Consider the following 12,311-nt stretch of genomic DNA (forward strand, 5'->3'; position numbering starts at 1 on the left):
GCTTTTTATAGAATGTCAGTAAAGCTTTTCTGACCTTTGAACTCAGATCAGGTGATAATCTCTTTTAGCATCCTATAGCCCTTATTTCAATTCTAATTATACTGTGTATGCAATTAATTAAAAATCGTTCAATGTCTATCTCTTCTGCTAGACTTCTGCAAGCATGTCTGAAGGGAGGAATTCCTTGGCCAATTCATTACTGTATCCTCAGCAGTCCCATCAAGTAGATGCTCAACAAATGTTTAGTGAATAAATGAGTGACTCAATGACTATAAGTAGAGTGCTCTAAGTCACTACTGACTCAGCAAAAGCAATTTATTATTCAGTGATATCAAATCTATCATATTGTAAAGTACACAGATACCTTATCATTCAAACATTCCTGAAGTGTATGGGTAAATATTTGGAGTTACATTGGATCTGAATACCAGCAATCAGAACCATCCTAGGCTATTCAAGATGCATGATAGATATAATCAATTAATCAAAAATAAGTTGGAAACGTTTTAATAACTCTGCCTTTTGCCATTATTTTATACAGCATGTTTAAAACTGTTTATTTCATAATGTTTACATTCCATATATTTTGTAGCAGATCTGACATGACAGTGATGCTTAAGAGCAAGATCATGAAGTCTTCAAAATCTAGCTTATTTTCTGTGTGCTCATCAAGTTCAGAAAGGATCTCTCTGTATTTTGGCTTGGTTTCTTGTCCCTGTGAGAATGGAGAAATAAAAACTGAATTCATTGTATAGACTTCAGGTTTACAGATCATAAACAATAATGTCTTAGTCTGTTTCGTGTTGCTGTAACAGAATACCTGAGACTGAGTGATTCACAAAGAAAAAAGAAAAATTTGGCTTACAATTCTGATGGCTGGAAAGTTCAAGATCAGGCATCTGCATCTGGTGAGGACCTCAGACTGCTTCCACTCATGGTAGAAGGTGAAGGGGAGCTGGTGTATGAACAGATCACACAGCAAGAGAGGAGGCAAGAGGAGGTGGGAGGGTTCCAGCCTCTTTTAAACAACCAGCTCTTGTGGTAACTAATAGAGTGAGAATTCACTCAACACCCCCAAGGCAGGGCATTCATTTATTCACGAAAGCTCTGTCCCTATGACTTCAAACCCCTCCCATAAGGCCCCACCTCCAACATTGGAGATCAAATTTCAACAGGGAGTTTGGAGGGGACAAACATCCAAATCATAGTAAATAATAGACATGTTATTAACAATAGTAACACATCAAGTTGCCAACAATGCTACCAGTAAAACACCATGTTAAATCTTTTTATATGTTATCTCCTCTAATCATCATAGTGACCTTATTGAATATATACTACTATTATCCTCATCCTACAGATGCAGTATCAGAGACAGGTGATAATTAAGACACCTGCCCCAAGCTGGGAAGATTTTGGTGTTGAGCCAGGGTTTGTAGCCCATCTACCTCTTGAGAGCCCATACTCTTAACTGCTAAGCTATTCTGCCTTTTTTTGAACACACATATTATGTTTTTAAATTTTCAAAATACAATCTTTGTGTTAGGGAAGGTATCCTCTACGGGTTCATTATCTAAGACTTAAGATTATCCAGAAATACAGAATAAAATATGCTAAAAGAAAATACGTGCTTTGAAAGATTATTTAGCTTTAGTTTGATTATAAATCAAATCTATATTCATAGTGTTCACAAATAGTCAGATTGAAGGAAAACATCTTAATAGTATATAAATGGAGAGACTTTTTAGTTTCAAATCACAGCTTGTGAAATATCTTCCCCAGTGACGTTAAAAATGTTAAAGTCATTTGATTCACCATTATATTGAACCATATTTGCATTTAGTTTGACCCCAAATGCTCACCCACGAGCTACGTGTACAAAGCCATCACAGCAATGAGTAAGGCACTTTGGGAATGATGCTACATTCCTCTTATAGGCTGTTTCTCCTCAAGAGGTCACCGTCACCCTATCCATGAGGGCCAAGGGGAGCTGGCTACTCTCTCCCTCCAGGAGAGCTGAGTGCTATTTGGAAAGGGTCAGATTCCAAGACACAGGTAGACAGGACCACTTTACTAGCAGAATGGCACACTGTTTGCTCAGAGGTACGAGATAGGTATTGGTCTTCTTTTTTTCCCTGCATATTTTAAGAGCACACCAGTTTCTGAAGTCCAGTCTTCCTGGGACGTGACCTGTCATCTTTTTGTATCTTCCCAGTAGTGCCTTTAGGTGCTTTTTTAAATTCTCTCTGACTGGCTATAAGGTGCTAAGATCCCCGAAACCATGTTTAGCCTTATGGGAAAGGCAATGTTCCCCTTAGAACTCAGGCCTTAGCCAAAAGAACCAGCTCAGTTTATCAGGGGACACAACATGGGGACTGAGGAGAAAGCCCAGTTAGGAATGAAGTGGGATCCTGAGCTTTGCCATTGACTCACCTGCATGCACCTGCCTTAGGGGGTCTCATGGGGCAGGGTGGTTGGGCCAAGGCAGCATTCTGACAGACATTGCAGAGAATGCCTTGGGATGAACTGTCCCCTCAAGCCCCTGAAATATGGCTCTGCTTTCATCTCGAGCAGAGGGTAAGATTACACTGAGGCCTGGGTGTGCCTGCTGCTAGAGAGATCCAGAAATTGGCTGTACTTCTAGGGTTTAGCCTACACTGAGAGACATGAGGCTGAAGGTGTCTTTCCTAAGGACTGATTTTTAATTCTTTTTCCCTGGTGTTCTGAGAGGGATGATGAGTTACATCAAGATGGTGCGTCCGTTAGTTCTTCATTTTCATATATGTTAAAAGCTTGCTGAGCATTTGCCAGGTTACCAGGTAATGAGCCCCCTTTCTGTCTGGCATATGGGCCCCATTTCTTTTGGCCTTGGATGTAGGCAAATGGTTTAGGATTTATTTACCCATCCTTTCCTTAGACTCCCCAAAACTTGTTATCTCTTGACAAATTCTGCCTGATATTTCTGCCTGAAAAAGTAGCTTTCCAAAAAAAAAAATCAGAAAAATACATGTTTAATATAGAACATTTAGAAAAAGTAAATTTAAAAAACGGACTGCGACTGTAACCCTTTACCCCATTACTCAAAATAGCTAACCCTTATTAACGTTTATTTCCATTCATTTATCTGTGTATTACACTATATTCTCTCTTTCTCTTTTGAAATAATCACCCACTCACAGAAAGTTGTACCCTTGACTTAGCTCCCCCCAGTGGGTGACATCTTATATAACTGTAGTGCGCTGAAACCATATATAGGTGTTTATGTATGTGTATGTGTGCATATTTAGAAAGAATACTATCTTTTCAATATTTCAGAACAGATACAAGGACTTGGAGACTGCCTCTATGTGCTTTCTTGCTCTACCCATCAATAAATATTGATAGTTTAAGGTGATATGGTGCCCTCTTTTCCTCTTACACATTTTCCCTAGACTGGTATTTTCCAAAGTATGAGCATATGCTGCTGAGAGAATGTAATGCCATTTTAGGTAATGCAAGAATAAATATTAAACACTAAATAAGAATTGATAGTCATCTATTTTTTCACTATTATTTTTTTCACTATTATTTTTTACTCTAATCCACTGAATTTACAATAAGAATAATGATATAGTGTCCTTATAAAAATTTACTTAAGTAGAGAAAAAATATAAAGGAAAAGTTCAAAGCAACACAGGCTATAGGCAGATGTGGGAAAAATACTAAATATGGTATTCAGTGACTGAAATTTGAGAAATATACCCTTAGGTGAGTAAGGTAGTAACCTTTAGGCCAGTGACTGATTATATACTGCTGACTCTCATTTCTATATTTTGAACACAGATCTCTATTCTCACCTTCGAACTCATCTATCCTGTTGCTAAGTCTTCCTCTTAAATATTTCATGGACATCTTAACATTGACACATACTAATGGAACTCACCATCTCCTCCCTACCTCCACCCCACCTCAAACCTGCTTATTCTTTAGCCTTTTTCTTCTCTAGGAATGGGAACACCACCGTTCCTTTCGTAAGTCAGAAATTGGGTTGTCATCATTTGCTTTCCTGTCCTTCAACTCTCACAGTCAATCAATTGTCAGATCTTGTTCATTCCACCTTCTAAACGTCTCTTCTATTTGTCTGTTTATCTCCATCTTCACCGCCGTAGTCTAAGCCATCACCATCTTTCTCTTGAATTGCCTCCCCACAGCTAGTTATTCCCTTTTTTCCTATTCCACCCCCAACCCTAGTCTGTTCTCTGTACTGCAGCTGGTGTAATTTCTTAGGCCTGGACGTAGAAATAGTTCCTGGCTTCCTCTTGCTATCAGGCTATGCTTCTGTAAGATTTGGCTTCTCCTCACCTCCCCAGCCTCATCTCTAGCCACTTCCCAACTACCGTCCCATCCCTTCTCACCAACTGGCCCTCCAGATCTCTGCTTGGAACGCCATCATTCTCACTTCCCCTTGCCTAGCTACCTCCTGCTTACTCTTCAGATCTCAGCTATACCTTAGTTTTCCAGGAGCCCATCTTTGATTACCTGCCCCAAGATAGTTCCTCTGTTTTACTCTCACTGAATGCTCTACGCTTTCACATCCTTTGAATATTTTTAATTACTTTTTTAGTGTATTTCTTTCCCTTGCTGGGGATTGCTGTCTTCACTGCATCAACTCCAGTGCAGCTCACTGCCTGGCATAGGTAGGTGTTCAATAAACCTTTGTTACGTGAGACAACATGACAGGGACCTGGAGCTGGAGTTATTTGTTCGTTGGGTCAGCCATGAGGGTGTGGTTCCTGTTTCTTTATGCAAGTTAATTCTCTCACCTCTGCGAAATTCCTAAACTGGGTTTGCAGCAGATCTTTGGCAGTAGCTTTTTCAAGTTTACCATCAGAGTCAGAAGAATTTCTGAAAATCAGAGCAGTGGTGGCAATAGCTTTTTCCAGATCTGAGCACTTCCTCAGAGCTAGGAGAGAAGAAATGTGCAACAAAGTATCCTGACTTAGAAATAACCCTTTCCCAGACCTGCTGTTGTGTTTTCCAAAGGAACTGTAGGGAACCTTCTAAATCTTGGCCCTTTGCCTCCTATCTGGGAGCAGGATGTGGGAGTTTCCGATCCTGCATCTTTAAACAACAGAGAACAAAAGCTCCCTTAATAGCAATTAGAATTAGTAGAGTTAGATATGAGATTTACCGCCTGCTTGCCATGTGACCTTAGAAAAGTCTCTCACCTCTCTAAGGTTTGGTTTTGTGGTCTGTAATTTCATTCAGTTATTCTACAAATATTGATAGAGCATCTACTATGGATGAGGCTCAGTCCTTGATATTAGGAATCACTGAATAAAATGAAGTCCTGCTCTTGTGGAATTTATATTCTGTGTCAGACACAGCATCACTTCGTGTCAGTATGATAAAGGAGAATGACTTTCAGGAAAAGCTCTTTGCTATAATGATGAATAAGGGTTCTCTTTGACTCGTGGCCTAAAACAGAGTGATCTCCCAGCTGGTTTCTCTCAGGTAAGCTCCTTGATAGGGCAATGCTAATTCGTTTCTTTCCACTGCGTTGCTGTGAACACAGGGAAATGTACAAGTTACCATGAAGAAAATTCGTATGCTTTGTGTTCTTTTAGTCATCAATACATCCCCTAGTGTAGAACTTATCACACTTTACAGGTATTACATATTTACCTGTCCTTTCCTCAACTAGAAAGCAGTCTCCATGGGCCAGGGATCAGACCTTTTTCTTAAAATCACTATATTCCCAGTGACAGTACAAATGTCTGCTACATTGTAGGTGCTAATAAATGCTGTTAAATGAATGAATCCGAAGAAAATAAGAACAAAATCTCCCAGCTTTCAGCCCAGATAATGTGCAACAATGACAGGTTCAAAGAATGATGTTCAGTCAGAATAACATGATTTTCATATTGAGTGATTACTAAGTGCCTGTTACTTCCCAGCATACAGAGGGGACAAGACCAGATACGGGGCCAGGCACAGTGTCTCATGCCTATAATCCCGGCACTTTGGAAGGCCGAGATGGGATGATTGCTTGAGGCCAGGAGTTTGAGACCAGCCTGGTCAACATAGCAAGACCCTTGTCCCTATTTTTTTTTTTTTATTAATAAACCTCAGATGTGGTTTCTGCTCTCATAGGTCTTATGATCTAGCAGAGAAATCAATAATAAAGAGTATGTATATGTATACACATGTATTTATTTTTTATGTTATTTTATGTTATTTGTCCACATACGTATATTAAATATATATATGTGTATATATATATATATATATATATATATACACATACAACTTGTGATGTATGAAGCAAGGAAGGTACAGAGACAGGAAAAAAATTACAGAGTGGGTCTGGGAGGAAAACTACTTAGATGGGTGGTCTGGAAGGCCTCCATGAGTAGATTAATATTTAAGCTAAGATTACTAGGATGAGGAGGAGCCAGCCATGAGAAGGGTGAGGGTCAGGGTGAGATTAGGAATTTGCTGAATGTTCCAGGCTCGGGAAGCCGGATATGTGAAGGCTCAGGTCACAAGAAATCTGGCATATTTGGCAGATTTCTGAAAAGACAGTTGGGAGTAGAGTCTAGGGGCCAGAAGGGTGTTTGTGCGCAAAAGCTAGATCATGCAGGACTTGTAGGCCATGTAAAGGAATCAGGACTTTCTTCTAAGTGGAAAGAGAAGGCATCAAAGCACTTTGAGCATCTAATTTTTCAGTTAGAGGTGAGGAGGAGGGACAAGAGTGAAGACAAGTGGGTGAAAGGAGGGAGTGTGTGGGCCTTCTCAGTTTTTATTGTATCTCTGAGCAGTGCCCAGGCTATATATTTGGTTAAATAAAGTTCACATTGCTAAGAAGCAGCAAAGAAAGTATATGAAACCTTTGACTTCAAAGTCCATAGAAAGATCAGCCACTTAGAAGTATCCTCTTGCAAGGGCATCCCCATGGTGATTCTGGAATCCAGATATTTTTTGACCCTCTGATGAAGTTCAGGTCTGACTGCGCTCTGAAATGGGAACTCCATCTGGTCTAGCCAACTTCCCATTCTTTTCCTGCATCTCTTTTAAAAAACAGCATGCCTTTCCCTTGGCTATAAAATAGCATATGGCCATGGTAAAAACAGAGCTAGAAAATATTAAAAATAAAAGATAACAAGGAACTCTGGTCGTTCTAATAACACTGATGATATTTGGTGAGGCGTTTTAGTTTCCTGTTTTTATGGTTGGATTCTTCCCCTAATAAACCCAGCATGTTGCCTCTTAATTCCTTCACTGTCTGCCTTGCAGAGTTGGGAACTAGTATGTGAAAGCATATTGTAAAGGGCTAAGTGCAACTGAAAACACAAGGGACTGCTGTTTCTCTTTTGGCATCTTTTATTGGCTCTCTTGCCTCTGGAACGGGGGTGTAGGGAAGGACATTAAGCCGGCCGATTTCTGCTGCCCTCTGTGTTATTCCCTAGCTCACTGTCAGTACTTTAATAATACTGAACTGTGTGTAGTTCCTACATACTCTATCCATCCCACAAGCATTTATTGGCAAGTATTTATTACCAGACCCTGTGATAGTTCTGGGGCATAGAGCAGTGAGTAACATCAAAAGAACAAACTCTGACTTTTTGGAGCTTGTGTTCTGGTGGACAATAATATACGACACACATTCTACGTGCCAATGACTCTTCCTTGGGATGAATGCACATGACTCAACTCACTACATTCTGTCAGTCTGACGAGGTATGTCTTAGTATCAACCCCCACTCTATCGACGAAGAAACGGAGACAGCAAGAGGCTAAGTATTATAGCTTGCCCACACAGCTGCTCTGGTTTCACTCCAAGATGCACGCTGCCTCTAGGTGTTGTTTTTTCAGGCAGCGTATTTTGCAGGACTCTTTCCCAGACTCCCAGATGGGGCTACATGTCCTTCGTTTGTGCTTCTGTAATTCTTAAACATAATCTTTTCATAATCTTCACACTGAAACACTCTGTTTAGATTATCTTCTACATCAGTGCTGTCCCCCCCACCAAAAATAATTTGAGCCACAATCATAATTTTAAAATTTCTGATAGATGGCCACATTAAAGTAGTAAAAATAAACAGGTAAAAGTTAATTTTAATAATCTATTTTATTGAAGCCAATATATTAAAATATTATCATTTCAACATGTCATCAATATAAACAAATTATTGGGATATGTTACATTTTTTTTCCTACTAAGTCTCCTAAGTCTTAACACATCTCAATTCAAATTAACCAAATTTCAAGTGCTCAATATCTACATGTAGCTGGTGGCTGCTATACTGTATAGCACATTGGACTATATATTCTTTGGGGACAGTTATTGCCTCTTGTTTATCTTTGCATTCATTCCCAGGCCCTGGCATGTTGTAGGCTTCACCATATACGTGTTAAACTGAGCTGTTTTGAACTTCAGAACAATTCTCTGCCTCTTTCTCCTCACCTGCTCTGGAATGTGGAACACTAAATCTCCTAATTCGTTCACTGTCAATTCACATTGAATGGTGTCACGGAAATACCAGTCTCCATACAGCAGGATGAAAGAATCTCCTCATTTTAGAACTTGTCCTAATATCAGTTATTTTTGTGAATGACGTGAAGACCTACAGGAGAGAAGTTGTTTGCTCAAGCTCACATAGGTAGTATATATCAGAACTAAAAACTAGGTCCCTGCTGTCTACTCTTTGGGCCAATAGTTTTCCCACTGCAAGAATACCCTGGGTGTTAGAGGCAAATACGTACTCACCCTGCATTCCTAAGCCTCATGAGATCGGGGGCATAGGCCCTAGTAGCCAGCAGAGAAAATGTGGGTTTGTATTGACTTCTATGTCACGACCTATCCATGTCTGATTTTGATGAATAACATTTAGAATTACTTCCCACTAAATAAAATACATTCTGGGGAGATGAATCATGTTTATCCTGTGTGTTTTTTAAGGCATAGGAATAAATGTGGTTTAGTGGTCTGATTTAAGGAGTCTGGTGCTAGGAATGTTGTGTACGTGGGCAGGGGTGGGTGTGCGCTGGAGGTGACCGAGTTACAATCTCAACCTCCCAGAAGGAGAAGTTATCTTAGACATGTGATGGGACAATTCTCAAAAGTGCCTGAAGTTGTGTAAATTATTGAAACATAAATCACGAGTCTGCTGTGTTGTAATAATATAAAAATAGTTCCATGAAGATGGAGATTTATTTAAATAAAATTACAGAGTCTTTTTTGGAGAGTTTGGCTAGTCATCTAGGAGGGAAAAACCTGCAATATAGTAATGTACAGCTGTGCTTGTTACTCTGTAAACATGTGAAGCCTTATACTTTTGAATAAAATAATGATACAAGTATACGAGCATTTTTTTCTTATATTGTTATTTCCATGGCAATGTTGTTAGCCCTAAACTTATTTTACCTATGCAATTGATTTCTAGGGGCAAATATTTATACTTTGAGAGGTGGCCACCCTGTTTCTACTCAGTCAACAGAGGCAGTTGTGAGCTGATTGCATCCTGAGTTCCACTTAACATTCATGAGTCAGATACTCATGGTCCTGCTCTAAACATTCTGAGGATGCGGCCCTTGGAGACGCAACTGGATATGGTGGGAAGAACACCGAATTAGGAGCCAGGAGATCCATGGTCTCATCTCAGCTCTGTCTTTAATGAGCTGTATAAGTTTAGGCAAGTTAATTCCTACTCCTGGACCTCAGTTCCCACATCTTTAAAAAGAACATCGTGAATGTTTGATGATTTATTCAAAAGTTCCCTTGCATCTCTGGCATTTTTTGATGTCCTATTTTTTTTTTTTAACACTTGGCATGCCAACTTGGTAGAGGAGAAAAGCGTACATCTGAGTCATCTGTGCCTTACCTTTCGCTGAAGCCAGTTGTTTGGATACTGGAATGCTGCCAACAAAATGAAAGAAACATAATGATTCTGGGAGTTGGGGTATTGATATCAGCATCTATAGCAGAGCAATACCATGATTTAAAAATTATTTATTTTGGTAAATATTCTCTGAGATTTCAGTGGAGCAGCCATCTGTGTTCCAAAATCCTTTTTCTCCTTGCCACATAGTAAAGAAATGCCTGCACATGGCTGGCCAGCTAGCCCACATATTTCAGTCTTCCTTGTAGTTTTGCAGCCATGTGACTAAGTTCCTCCAGACGGAAATGGAGCAGAAGAGAAGTGAACACTTTCCATGTAAGCTCCTCCACGCTTTTTCCCATTCAAGCTGACTAAGGTGGAAATTATCAGGGAGACTTTAGAAGCCACATGCTCATCAGCCTGTGTCTCACATGACTGCATGGAGTAAAACTGTCACAGACCTGGAACTCCCACTCTGGACTGTCACATGGTAAAGAAAAAAGAACTTCGCATTCTGTAAAATGCTCAGACTTTGAAGGTTTTTTGTTCCAGCAGCTTAGCCTTCCTAAGAATCTGGGTATTATGCTGAGGTGTGGGAAGCATGAGTGACTGATAGAGACATTCCTACCCTCCTGGGGCTAAGTCTAGAAAAGAAGACAGTTACTAGACAGGTAACTCGATGAAAAGTAATGGCAGAGCACATAGAGAGGGCGAAGAGGTAACAACCTAGTCTACAGTGAGGGTAATGGCACTCTGCCTGAGCCTAATGAATCAGTAGTGAAGAAGGAGGAAGCGTGTTCCATGCAGAGGAAACTTATATGTTGAGGCCTGATGTGGCAGAAATCACAATAGGATTGAAGAACCAGAGGAGGTATAGTGTGGGTGGAACCTAGAGAAAGAAGGAGATAGTGGTTAAAGGCCAGGCAGGGCCAGGACATATTGAGCCTTGGAGGCTTTATGAAGGATGCCAGTTGTTATCCTGAGGGCAACAGGAATCACATGATCAGATTTGCATTTTAGGAAATTATTTCATGGTTATATCAGAAGTAGATTGAAAAGGGGCCAAATTGGAGACAGGAAGTTGTATCTTGCTCTCTTATAAACAGCAAACCAAAGTTTGCTTGATTTTTCAACCCCCAGTGGCTGGAGTGTTTTTTGAGAAAGCCAGTAAGAATAATAGAATTTGGTAGTACCTTAGATAACTCTTTAAAAGGAACTTTTGGGTTCAGGATCTGGTTTTGTCATTGACTAGTTGAGGGAACTTTGTCTTTGGGGGTCCTCATTTTTTTCACTTGTAACATTACAAAGCTGGACGCTGTGTTATCTTGAACCCTTCGTGGTCTTCTTGGTGAGCACTTCCTGCTCTTCTACAACCTCTGCACCATTATTGTTTCCTTTATGAAATGAAGGACATTTCACTTTGCACAATGAGCACTTGTAACATGGCATGTATTTCTTTCTATTGCCATGATTGAGAAGGGTCTCAAGGGCCTGTGAGACCCTTGAAGCAAGAGCCATGCAGTTCATATCCATATCTCCTTCCCCTGGCCTCACAGAATACCTAGCACTTGCTAGGTGTCCACAAAAGGTTTTTGGAACTAAAGCCAGTCTCCTAAATGAAATTATATGAGAAAGAATATTTTTCACTTATTAAACCTAACTTTACACATTTGAATAATATAAAACAATTTCTGTCTGTTGTGGATAATTTGAGAGAATACGCTGCACAGTTATGTCATTACCAATTTTGATTTACAAATGTTTCTCAAGAGGCAATCAAAGATATTTGCATTAATTGCACCATCTTTTCACTTTGCAGTCAAGGCTGCAACTTTTTTGTCTTTGTTTTTCCAAGTCAATTTAAAGCTGGATTAGGATAGGTAATAGGTACCGAACTGGCAATAACTTGGCTTATAAAGCTGTTGACATAAACTCTTTGGAAATATATCCACAAGCTTGAATGAAACTCAATAAAAGACAGCCAAGTGCCACTGACCTTTTGGGCATTTTCCTAGGTGCGCAGGTGGATGTTGGGGCTGCAGAAGGATTGGGATCCCCTTCCAAGTGGAGAGCTTTGTCCTGGGTACTGTGCATACAGCCACCCATTCTCTCGTCTTCTGTTTTGTGTCAATCCTTCCTAAGCAACAGTCACTTGCCCACTGTTACTATTGTCATTCACTCCATGACAACTATACAGTTGCATGTCTAGAAGAACTTTTCCACAGCGTCATTGTATGTAGATATAAAATCATTCAATAAATATTTTCATGCCTATTGTTAACATGGCACTGTACAAGGTGCTGGGGAAACAACAGTGAGCAAAATCAGATGCAGACCCTGGTCTTAGGGAGTTTAGTGGGAATGACTGATATTAATCAAGTAATTGCACAAAAAGTCACACCTGTGAACAGTAATATGCAAGGCAGATGCCATGAGATTGACATCAGTCAG

At 40.0% G+C, this 12,311-nt stretch overlaps 1 protein-coding gene across 2 annotated transcripts; it reads right to left on the bottom strand.

Moving 5' to 3' along the window:
• Nucleotides 1-276: 276 nt before the first annotated feature.
• Nucleotides 277-11,980, bottom strand: SNTN (sentan, cilia apical structure protein). 2 transcript variants are annotated; one of them, XM_030801794.1, is made up of 5 exons: nt 11,857-11,973; nt 9,864-9,898; nt 4,803-4,942; nt 866-955; nt 277-715 (listed from the first exon to the last, which is right to left on the bottom strand). In XM_030801794.1, the coding sequence occupies exons 1-5, from the start codon at nt 11,964-11,966 to the stop codon at nt 557-559; spliced, it is 534 nt and encodes a 177-aa protein (XP_030657654.1). In that variant the 5' UTR covers nt 11,967-11,973; the 3' UTR covers nt 277-556. The 2 variants fall into 2 exon arrangements, with proteins under 2 accessions (XP_030657654.1, XP_003273704.2); XM_003273656.3 differs by lacking the exon at nt 866-955 and having other exon boundaries at nt 11,857-11,980.
• Nucleotides 11,981-12,311: the final 331 nt, after the last annotated feature.

Source organism: Nomascus leucogenys, chromosome 21, assembly GCF_006542625.1.
Source record: "Nomascus leucogenys isolate Asia chromosome 21, Asia_NLE_v1, whole genome shotgun sequence".
NCBI lineage: Eukaryota > Metazoa > Chordata > Mammalia > Primates > Hylobatidae > Nomascus > Nomascus leucogenys.

What these genes read in the sequence shown, in the direction of transcription:
- SNTN (XM_030801794.1), bottom strand. Translation starts at nt 11,966, where the DNA reads ATGGGTGGCTGTATGCACAGTACCCAGGACAAAGCTCTCCACTTGGAA. An exon ending in ACAACTGGCTTCAGCGAAAG is followed by an intron (nt 4,943 to 9,863) that starts GTAAGGCACAGA and finishes CTTCTCTCCTAG; the next exon opens with CTCTGAGGAAGTGCTCAGAT. An exon ending in AGTTTAGGAATTTCGCAGAG is followed by an intron (nt 956 to 4,802) that starts GTGAGAGAATTA and finishes TTCATACACCAG; the next exon opens with CTCCCCTTCACCTTCTACCA.